The sequence below is a fragment of the Pimephales promelas genome, chromosome 1 (assembly GCF_988280905.1).
Source record: "Pimephales promelas chromosome 1, fPimPro1.hap1.1, whole genome shotgun sequence".
NCBI classification, from domain to species: Eukaryota; Metazoa; Chordata; class Actinopteri; order Cypriniformes; family Leuciscidae; genus Pimephales; species Pimephales promelas.
This window is the reverse complement of record NC_142769.1, coordinates 28,747,070-28,759,023: the sequence shown is the minus strand read 5'-3', so window position 1 is coordinate 28,759,023 and position 11,954 is coordinate 28,747,070. Positions and strand designations below refer to the sequence as shown.

The window sequence follows — 11,954 nt, the reverse complement described above, 5'->3', positions numbered from 1 at the left end:
TCATACTACAGTCTGTACAGTTCACTCCTGTAAGACATCTGTGGCAATTCTGTGTCTGAACTGCTTCTCTTTCAGTTGCGTATTCGGAGCTTATAAAGTTGTTTTAGAAGAGATTAACTGCTCGATTTGCCCTCCACATTCTGAGAGGTTCACTCTGACGATTTATATAATGTAAAGTTGAGCATGAAACAATCTCCAATGGAGCCAAATAAAAAATGATGACAAATTTGTTTTGTTTTTGGCAAAAACAAATAGATCATTTTCCTGTGTGATGCACGTTAAAGATCTCTTTGCATATTGTTTTCCTTTTTTCACATATCATTATGATTTAATGGTATTCATGATATTTAAGCAGTCAAAAAAGTGCACACCTCAAAACTAAAACTGGACAACAAATCGTCCATGTCATGGTCATTTGAACAAAACCTTCAGCAGGGGTCCAACTTTCTTAATGTATTTCACAAGACAAGCAGCCACCATCTTTGATAGAGCAGTCTGGAAAATGTGTGAAAATAAGACAATAAAACACATACCTAACCCGCTGCTATGGGCCAGGGAACACAGTGGTTACCATGGCTTAATCTGTCACTGAAGTGGACTTTAAGGGGTGACAGGGTTTTTGCAGGCTGATCTTTCTCCCAAACAGACAGCTTAGCATTTGTGTGCACAGGAAGAGCCCATCTCAAATGAGCTGTGTTGGGCAGAAGGGCCAACTTAATCTCTGTCCCCTACTCTCTCGCTCTCCCGCACCAATGGAATATGGAGGAGTAATTAATTGTATCCTAAATTAACCAAAACATCCCTGGCTTTTCTGTAAATTGTGAAAAAGTGAAATCCTGTATATTGTTCAGAAAATGATCCTTTCACTTTAAAACCTAAAATGACAGCAAAACTATGTACAGCTTCTGTAAAGTTCAGGTTAGAGGTTAATGGGACAACAAGTGATCAACCTGAGAGCTAATGATGTGATAAAAGAGATTTAAAAAAAGTTTACATGAAAATGTATGTTTGTATTTTGAGCAGCTTTGCTTGTTATTATTAATCAGATTGATGTCCTCACTGGTGATAAATGAAGTTTTGAAAGTCACATTCACCCTTACGTAAACCGTAAGCAGTAACATTTACAGACCAAATGACTTAAATGGTCCACTTGCAGGTCACATATAGATGGATGGAGCATTTGCATCCCAGTAGCAAACTGAACACACATGCATGCATGTCGCAGCCTCACGGACAGCAGCGGGGAAAACTAATGCGTTCACATCTCACCGTGTCCCTCCCCTGAAACCCACCTTCTTTAAAGGTTTTTGTGTGTCCGTTTTGTGGGATAACATCAGAAGGGTTCGTCCCGTCGAGCCAATCAGGTCCCTCCCTACCTCAGATCGCAGCTATAATACATAGGAGTAAAGAGGCTTCTCGCATAAGTGGCTGTGGCTTCAACTCACATTGCGATTTTGAGGTCAGTCTTACCTTTCACATCCACGCCGCAAACCTCCGATGCGTTGTCAGACGCACATTTACGCACCTGTCACGGTAGGGCTTGGCGCTGAGGGACACGCGTGAACTGAGGCAAGGACATCGCCGGAGATCCGCGCAAGGAGAACGAGAAATCCCGCTAGACAGACCGCGCAGGGCGCTCTAGAACACCGCAGCGAGATTCACCGTGCGGCAAAATGCGGCTTTTGACGAGAGAGCTGCTGGTGTCTCTTCTCAGTCTGTCCTTGGTGGTGTCCGGACTGGCCTGCGGTCCAGGCAGAGGCTACGGCAGAAGAAGACATCCGAAGAAGCTGACACCTCTCGCCTACAAGCAGTTTATACCTAATGTCGCGGAGAAGACTTTAGGGGCCAGCGGCAGATACGAGGGCAAGATAACGCGCAATTCGGAGAGATTTAAAGAACTTACTCCAAATTACAATCCCGACATTATCTTTAAGGATGAGGAGAACACAGGCGCGGACAGGCTCATGACACAGGTAATTCCTTTCCGTTCACAAATCACACCGGTGCTTGTTTGAAGTCAGAGCTTAAGAAAGTAGCTACAGTTCGTGCAAGGATTGTGAATTAGTCTCACGGCACGGCTCTTTCTAATGAAGCTGTGCGAGAGAAATGCCACCAGGAGAGGACCGGCTGGTTGCCTCCTTGCTCACCCTCTCTGTTCCTATATTTGTCCTCGCTGAGATGGCTACATCAGGCGTGCGTTAGCCTATACCTGTTTTATATAAATGTGGGTATCCTGCTAGATAGGTACGGCACCTGATCAGAAGGGACTGTGGTGTGCATAATATGTCAGTCTCGTGACAGCTAAATATAGAAGGAAATTAAGAGTACATGTTCATGGGATCGTTTAATAGTCAGACCGCTGCCAACCCGCTCTCAGCGGCTGCTTATCAGGGCATGAAAATATTGACATTTCTCAAAGGATGCTCTTAAATTTGTTTCTGCTTATTAATGGGCCAGGACGGTACCGTTTAGTGACAGATTAGAATCCGACACAATGGCCTATCTGTCTAAACCCATCTGCTTTCGATGTTATGCAGGAGTTTGCTCATATTCTGGCAATTATTTTAAGCCACATGCAATGCTGCATAATCTATAGGCCTATTTGTTTTACAGCTGACCGATATATAAGCAAAATCGAACGATGCTATATGCAGAAATAAGTTTTATGTGGCACACACCAGAAGTTGACTAGTAGGCTACAACATTATTTTAATTGCAATATGCGATGATTTTTGAAAATATGTGTGAATATATATGATTTATCCGTTAGATGCGGTAAACTGTTTTCTTTGCTTGAAATTATATTCGACTGGTCAGACTTCGAAATATTTATTTTTATGGTTAATGCTAGAGTTGTGTGCTGCTCAAAATGTATAGAAAGGTTGTTTTTTTTTTTTGTCCGAGTTGTAGCCTACATAACATTTAACATATTTTTCTTCTTCTTTAATTTTTATTTATTTAATTTTTGAAAGGAAAGCTAGGCCTCTGAAAAAGTCAGACAGCTTCGGGAATAGCCTGTCTGTCCCCAACATGGCTTTCCACTCTCGTCGCATTAGCAGGGATCATTTGAACTTCTGACCCTTTGCCCAAAGGAGGAATACCATTGCTGCTTATAATGCATCGAATATATATTTGCTGTTTACAAAGCATATTGAGTTCTGCTTCTGTGTAATTTACAACGCGATTACCCAGAGTGTAATATTTTTATTAGTTTATTTTGACGTGCCTCTGCTGAAAAGCTATTTGGTTCAAAATCTAAGTCATGCATGGACGAGGTTTGCTGAAGCATTGCGAATGTCAACCAAAGTGAATTTATACGCGATGCGCAGGTGCATTATAAAGTCTCCCCTTTTCTGGTCCTTGAAAAAGATGAAACCCTTGTCTGGTGTGGTTTTCTCAGATGTAGCCTATATCAAACTCTACTTAAGGTGAATGTGATTATAAGTGTGTGATGACCCGCGGGCACACACACTGTCATTAAAAAAAGGAAAGCTACCCCTGCAATCTTGTTACTTCAAATGGACGTCTAAGCTTTTCAAAGGGAGTTAACGAGGTGTCCTTTTAGCAAATGTTTTGGAGAAGCGCATTCGAGTGGAAGAGATGGTTTGTTGGTTGAACACGCTGTGTAGTGAATTGGACTTAACGGTGCTGCTCACGAAATTAGGCGCAAGTGCGAGGGCATCCTGGAGGCTGTTTGCTGACAGGTAGCTGATAAGTGTTTCCTCTATAACAGTTCATTTTGAGAGGAGATTAGTAGCTGACTGTGACTATAGGCGGCGTGTTGAACAAACCTCGTGTGGAGCACAAAGCGGCGGCACAAGGGGTTCCCGCTGCGCTTCGTGGTGGCTGAACAGAATTTGGCTTGATTTGCGGCACACGACCCAATGAATTAATAAAGAGTTTAGGCTTCACGGGTCTTGAATCCCCGGCAGTTTTGCTCAGAATATGCTAGGTTGAATCTTTTGGTTCCCTGTTTGTATTTTCCTCTCTCATTCGACTCCCACGAGTGCTGTAGAGCTACTAAGCAGTAGATTAAAATTACTAAAGTAAAATCACTAGTTACAGAAAATCTTTTTTTTTTTCTGTAAGGGTAAAGTACCAGTCTGTCATTTTCCATTCAGTCCACATGTATCAGTATTTCAGTAAGAAAATGATTAATGTAGCCAGTTAAGAGGATGCATGTGTGAAGCACATTACGTTTTTGGTGGTTTGCATAACATACATTGAGACACTATTATAGGCTATGTTTTATAATTGACAATACTTCATTTTCTTAATGTATGATGCAGTGTAACAAGATGTATGTGGCCTTCAATGCAGACATGAAAATTAGAGGGTCAGGTGAATCAGTGGAGTGATAGTCTGGTACAGAAATGTATGATGTTATAGGGATGGTGTGTGTGTGTGTGTGCTTGTGAAGGAGGGAGATCAAGAGGCAGCAAGCGAGTCAAAGGTATGAGGGAATTTGTGTGAATTATTACAGGTATTAATTTGGCTTAGTGTCACAATTTGCAAGCATATTTTGAATAGATTTTATATAACCCCTGAAAGACCGTCGGTTAAGCAATCACATCACGTCCCTTGAGCAAACCTGTGCTGCAAGAATAATGAGTAGTTGCTTCTCCTCTTGGACACAGTGAAAGAGTCTTTTGTAGTGTTTTATTTGACATATTGGTTAAGTGTTGGAAAGAGTTGTCCTGGAGAAGGCCAAGCATCCCAACACAAGGTCCCGGGAAAGGTTAGTTGGTGCACCACAAACACATGGCCTGATACTCCATATCTCGTACCTTCACCTCGGCGAGACCCACTGCTTTAAACCAAAATGTTTAAATAATAAAAACCACATATCACTATCTGAACATCACTTTTCAGTATGTGTTGCTGTCTAATCTCCAGTTAGTAATGTTTGTAGACAAGCAGAAGAGGCCTTGATGCAGTCACACCTTTCCCTAGTTGGATCTATATGTTTTAGATCAGTGAAGCGAATGCAATAACTTATCAATTTTTCATTAAGCTCTTTGGGTAGAATAGCCTTGCATGCAAGGCTGAATTATTTCCAGTGTAAATACAGGATCCTTATTTCATATATATATATATATATATATATATATATATATATAGACTTATTTGTAAGTCAACCTGTTTGTCTGGACATATTGATTGGGATAGTTACAGAATTATTGTCAGTAATGATGTCTGGAGTGCTGTGATCCTTGAAAAGGTTGCTCAGAACTGACTGTGATAATAAGATAATGCTGAACCAGTCTATCACACCGAGGTCTTTAACTACACTGAAACTGTCAGTTTGTTTAAACAGCTTTTACGCAAGCTATCATTTAGGAATTTTTGGAGATTAAGAGCATTATTTATTGCGTGTGGGAGTTTTTCTTTTATTTTAAATGTGTATGGCAACATGGATCAATGAATGGAAGTATTAAAAAACATCTCCCTTCCTGTTCTCTCGCTGTCTTTCTATTAGAGATGCAAAGACAAGCTGAACTCACTGGCCATCTCTGTAATGAACCAGTGGCCAGGGGTTAAGCTGCGTGTGACAGAGGGCTGGGATGAGGACGGTCACCATTTTGAAGAATCACTCCACTACGAGGGAAGAGCTGTTGATATCACCACCTCTGATCGAGACAAGAGCAAATATGGGACACTCTCTCGGTTAGCTGTAGAAGCTGGATTTGACTGGGTCTATTATGAATCCAAAGCGCACATCCATTGTTCTGTCAAAGCAGGTAAGACCATGGCAGGTTGATTGGAAGTGCAAAATATGGGTTAGGTGATGGGTGCGATGCTTCACACTCAGGCTTAAAAAGATAATCTGATTTTAATTACTGATACAGTAAAAACAACAACAATAATGTTCTTAAATTATTACAGAAAGTTAAAATTATAACTGTATTCATAAAAGTAACTTCTGGCCAAGAAATTATTATTTCTAACAAATATCATTCTGATTAATAAATCGAATAGGCCTATTTGAGCTATGAAAACTTGTTCCAAGACTTCCTCTATACGATATTTTAAATATTTCACTTTACACGGTGAGTTAAAGGGACTATCACAGAAAGACTTTCGAGCCAATAAATAAACTGATCTTAGCCTACATCGCCACACTCTGTCTCTTTGAAGGAAGCGCTTATCAAGTCATCACAAGATCACTCACTGAAACAGAATAAACATTGCTTATGAAGACACATCAAATCAAACACACACGCTTCATATACGATTAAAAACACGACGGAGTAGTATGTGGCATCATTGCGCAAATAAAATGCAGGCCTAATTCCTTTCAGCAATCTTTTATTTATTTATTTTGTTGTGTAATAAGTTTAACATTAATCGAAGATAATTTAGCTGGATCACATTGGCAAAAGCTAAGATTTGCTTAATTCGCCAAATCTTATTTAAATTCTAAACACTTTTACAAATACATCACAGGCTTTAAACAGAGCCAGGTCGAACTCGCTCGCCCAAATCTGTTTCTCAATTGTCACCATCTTATTTCATGCCGTAGAATCTTATGAGAGGATTAGTCCATTCTATAGCTCTGTTTACCGACCCACGAGATCGGAATGTGAAGAGATCCCACAAGGCCCGAATTATTGTCATTAAGCTTGACAACGGAGAGCATGATGGTTTAAAAAAATGAAAGGAAAGAAGAAGAGGGCATTGATTGACTACCGCTAGCATTTCTAATTTACATTCAAATCTACACCATTAGAGCCTTGGAAAAGTGTCTGGGCTGAGTAAATAGGTAGCCTACTATTTGAGCCTGCTTGGGGTTTTCTCATTCTAAAAGTGTGAATTGTCACATAGAAGTTTCTGCACCTGAGCAAATATGAAAGAGGCGCAAGGAAAGGCAGAAGTGTCCTTTTCCAAGAGTGCTCTGTACACAAGCTGCATTAGAATGACAATGTCCGGGCTTTATTGGTTTTTAATTAGGGCAGTTCAGCCTCTTTGCTCCTCCATCTCAAACAAAGACATTTTTTTGGGAAAGCTTTCGATTTACAGCCTAATTCCCGTTGCCACGTTTTCTTTTGTTTATTCAGATTTTTTTTTCTTACTTGAGGCGACTTTGGGGCTGATATTGACTATCCTAGTTTACGACGTGCATGCTTTTCGCGCTTTCAATTTATTTATTTGACAAACTCACCATAACTCAAAATATAGGCCTTATATTAGAGCGTAATTATGTTACTTCTTGATATGTGGCGTCCCGTTCCATTCACCTATTGCCATTTGTCTCGACAGAAAATTCGGTTGCTGCAAAATCTGGAGGCTGCTTCCCAGGTTCGTCTCTGGTCACGCTCAAAGACGGAGGGCAGAAGGCCGTGAAGGACCTGAAACCCGGCGACAAGGTGCTGGCGGCGGACAGCGGTGGGAACCTCGTCTACAGCGACTTCATCATGTTCACAGACCGAGACTCCGCGACGCGACGTATGTTTTACGTCATAGAAACGAAAGAACCCGTTGAAAAGATCACACTCACCGCTGCTCATCTCCTTTTTGTCCTCGACAACTCAACGGATGATCTCCACACCATGACCGCCGCGTATGCCAGCAGTGTCAGGGCCGGACAAAGGGTGATGGTTGTTGATGATAGCGGTCAACTTAAATCTGTCATCGTGGAGCGGATATACACGGAGGAGCACCAGGGCTCGTTCGCACCAGTGACTGCTCATGGAACCATTGTGGTTGACAGAATACTGGCGTCCTGTTACGCCGTAATAGAGGACCACGGGCTCGCGCATTTGGCCTTCGCGCCCGTCAGGCTCTATTATGATGTGACATCAGTCCTATTCCCTAAAAACTTAATCAGTGAGTCCAGTGCGACTTTACAACAGGAGGGAGTCCACTGGTACTCCAAGCTCCTCTATCGAGTGGGGACGTGGCTTTTGGACAGTCACATGCTCCATCCTTTGGGGATGTCAGTAAACTCAAGCTGAACACCTTCATATGGAAATAAAGCAAGAGAAATCACACTAATGTAGGATATAAGACAATGTTAGTACAAGAGAGAAAGAGAGCGAGAGTGAGAAAGAGACAAAGGCCCCGAGCAGAGTTGGGATATTTATTACAATGACTTTAAAAAAAATGTCATTTTCAAAGAATAAATGGAGCCTTAAAAGTTTTCTTTGCATAATTTATTCTCGCGTGAACTCAGGCTGGTGGCACACTAACGGATTCGAATGATCATCCAGCAGCGGTGCAGAATCTATTTTTGTATATCTCATGTAAACAGGAAAAAAAAAGATAATGTATGGAAAAATAATGAAAATTTCATGACAGGTTGTAACATTCTGTGCATATGTGCAAATGACTGTTATATTTTAGGGGTAAGCAAACGCCGCGGGGCTCCAGAAATTATATTTTTTTACACAGAATTGTACATTAGATTTTGACCGATCGTTACCTAATCACTTTTCGTTATTTGAAATAGTGTAAGATACGAGAATATATTTTAATTTAAATAGGTGCAGAGTCTTTGCAGTCTTGTGCTGTTATCTCTTTTAGAATTCTCTATTATTTTACCATTGCTTTGGTTGTCAGATTGGGACCGACATTGTTCACTCTTCTCTGGTTTCATTGTTTTTTTTTTTTTATGTCTTTGAGAAAATGAGAAATGCACATTCTGACAATTCAGTAACGATAATAGTCCCACAGTAAAGAGCAAAGGTTTTCGTTAAACAAATTAATAACTACTGTACATTTACTAAAATGTATTTTTTTTTCTTTTCATATTTTGTAATAGGTAAATAGTTTTATAGAAATAAAATGCAGCTGATGCACAGTTTGGATAGCATTGAGTGGCCATACCAGTTAACTTGTCTTTCAGGCAAGGTGTCAGGAAATGTATAGAATTTATTATTTATATGTTTATTATAAATGAATGAGATAAAGAAAATATTCAAACTGCTCGTTTGTATGTTTTGTTTCATGAATATCTTTTGATGATGATGCAGAAATTAAACATCTTGACCTATCATTTTAATGATCAGAAGATTTAGGCTATCGTTATTGATATTATTAACGCTCATAAATATTTCCCTGTTATTGCTGTTACTTACAAAGTCGGTTCTCGGCGGCAGTTTATTAAAATATTAACTGGGCTAATTACGTTCATTGATGTCACGTTTCAGCATGACAACAAATTATGGCTTACAAGTTGTCTAAATAGGCTACAATAATTAAATACAAAACTATTTTATTGTTGCAATGAAAAGCGGATAGAGTTGGTCAGAGTCTCCATATTCAGTTTGCATAAAGCTCGAGTGGGAGAAACAAACCAACGTGTGGAAATGCGAAATGAAGTTAAACGTTGAAAGGGGCTATCGGAAAGACGCGAAAAAGTCTTTGATCTGCATTTTGTATGCTTGCGAAAAGTTGTGGTCCCATGTTAAATATGAACAGGATAGTCATCAGCTTCAACAGCTGAAAATCTCTCACGCAGATTAAAAAGGCGACTGTTTGCGTGCTTTAAACGCACCAACATATTTACTGGAAATCGCCTTGCCTATTAGATCGTCTCTTTGGTGATTTCTCATTTCGAGGTCTTTAATGTGACTTTTACTCGACGCCATGTGAATTATGACAAAATATGCAACGGAATCAAATACATTAAATGATTAGACGACACTTTTGGCTATTAAACACATTTAGCCAACACACTTTTCCCGTCACCATCTAATAGAGATTTTTATAGTTAATCGCAGGAATGAAACAGGTGGTGCACCAGGTGCAACGAGAGGAAGGGAGGAAGCCATCCACTTCAAATCTGATACACGATGCACCTTTGACTCTAACTCGCGGTTATAAGGTAAACCCAAACTCGAGTTTTCCTTTGGTTTAGTCTGAGATCTGATATGCAACTTCTATTCAAGCCAGGAAAAAAGACAGCCTAACTTTTTGCAGCCATCTGAGCCCCAAACCCAGTTCAGACAGAAGAAATTCGAAACGACAAAAGCTGATCACATCCAAAGCAAAGTGAAATAGTGCTGTTTTGTGAACTCTCCACTGAACATTATCATCAATTAGACAAGAGGAATAGGAATGTGAGCACTGCTGATAAACTGGGTATTGAGAATAGTACTAAAGTTTGAAGGGAATACTCTAGCCTTATTGGCATGCAAATTCAGACTGCAATTTCTATCATCAGCAAATAAAAGATGGCTAGATCAGTCTCTTCACTATCTCGGCGTTGCACCAACAACAAAGAGCTAAATATACAACTATATCAATTTATTGTCTTTTCTGATTAATGTGTATGTGTGCATGGACACTTTAAAGGGTGTTAAAACTAGTGAATGAAAGTTTGAGCTTTTGAACTCTGTTGCAACACGAATAGAAATTCCACTACCAATTCTTGAGGAGACTTCATTGTCCTGCAGGTTTTGCTGCTTTTTAGAACTGTTGGTGAGGCTCACTCTCAGCCCTGACCTTGAGCATTTACACAGACACAAAAGCGACTGGGCGAAAGCATTCCTCAGAGCAGGTAAATAAAACCAACTAATCCTTCAGAGGGGCCTTATGTCTGCAGAGAGAACAACTGTTTCAACAAACGCTTGCTGGCAACCGCAAACAAAAATGGACTGGCAACTGTTGTGAAGTGGGAATGAAATAAAGGTTGCCTATCGTTAAATTCCAATCATTCATTTTAATTGCCTGTACTTTTGGAAAAGTGATTGTCACTTGGGTAAATATTCAATTTCCAGGGAATGGAAACTTCCAGGGAATTTCTTCCTTCCTTCCCAGGGAATAAAGCACCAACAGCTTTTGACAGTTTGGTGTGGGCCGCTGCTTATTGGTATAATGATTACTTGTAATAAAAAAAAAAAAAAGCTGTAAGCTCAAATATCAATATTAACCAAATCTTACTTTATACTCTCAGAAAGTAGATGCAAGGCGAGTATCAAAAGCCATTAATTCATCACTCAATAAAAATAACATGGGCAACAGAAGATGAAATCCACGAAAAGGATTTATTTCAAGTAATTATTCATAACAAGTACAGTCAAGGCATATTCTCGGTTTCCACTTGACAAGCTCCATAAAAGGTTACTAAACAAACACCATTTATATTCTTCAGAAAATTGTATGTAGGATAGTCCTGTGTACACATTTCAAACACATCAAAACCGTTGCATTAATACAAGACTGAAGGACAACAAAACGGCGATCAAAGCAGCATATATCACTTTCCCAATACAATAATGATTTCCAAGTAATGTTTTCTTTTCATCCAACAACACAACACGTGTGTACAGCTGGCAAGAGTGTACAGATCATTCTTGGGATTTGTGCAAGTTTTTGAACTTTGGAACTCAGTAGGGTGTGGTCCCAGAGACGCAAAACTTCCACGGACGTGGGCTAATACAGAAAGGAAATCCAGAAGCAAGGTCCCCCTGCTTTAATACAGAAGGATTATGTTCACACAACACCACAGTGAGATCAACAACAGCCTTCCCATCAAGCCTCAGAGGAACAGAAAAGCAGGAGAAGGGAAGAGAGAGAGAGAGTGAGAGAGAGAGGGGAAAAAGAGAGAAAGATACAAGAGAAGGGATATCTGGTACCACTTAAACTGAAGAGAACCTGTTGAGAAAATAAGACAAGTTAGCATCATCTGGACGCAGCTCTACTGTAGAAAACATTATTTAGAACTGAAAACAAAGGAGGGTTTTTCATATTACTTTAATATTTCCATTTTATTTTGTTACTCATAATTTTAGATATGCAGAGGTTTTCAAAAGCAATGTTTATTTCACGGTGAAAGGACCTTCACTCGAACGATTTTAAAGGGATACTCCACTTTTTTTTTCCCTCAGAGTTAAACAGTTGAGTTTTACCATTTTCGAATCCATTCAGTAGATTTTCTGATGTTTAGAAGAAGATCAGTAACCAGACAGATTCTGGTCTGATTGACTTCCATAGTATTTATTTTTTTCCTA

General features: G+C 39.8%; 1 protein-coding gene across 1 annotated transcript; it reads left to right on the top strand.

Moving 5' to 3' along the window:
* Positions 1-1,307: 1,307 nt before the first annotated feature.
* Positions 1,308-8,925, top strand: shha (sonic hedgehog signaling molecule a). The gene is made up of 3 exons (XM_039688550.2): positions 1,308-1,973; positions 5,480-5,741; positions 7,261-8,925. The coding sequence occupies exons 1-3, from the start codon at positions 1,674-1,676 to the stop codon at positions 7,953-7,955; spliced, it is 1,257 nt and encodes a 418-aa protein (XP_039544484.1). The 5' UTR covers positions 1,308-1,673; the 3' UTR covers positions 7,956-8,925.
* Positions 8,926-11,954: the final 3,029 nt, after the last annotated feature.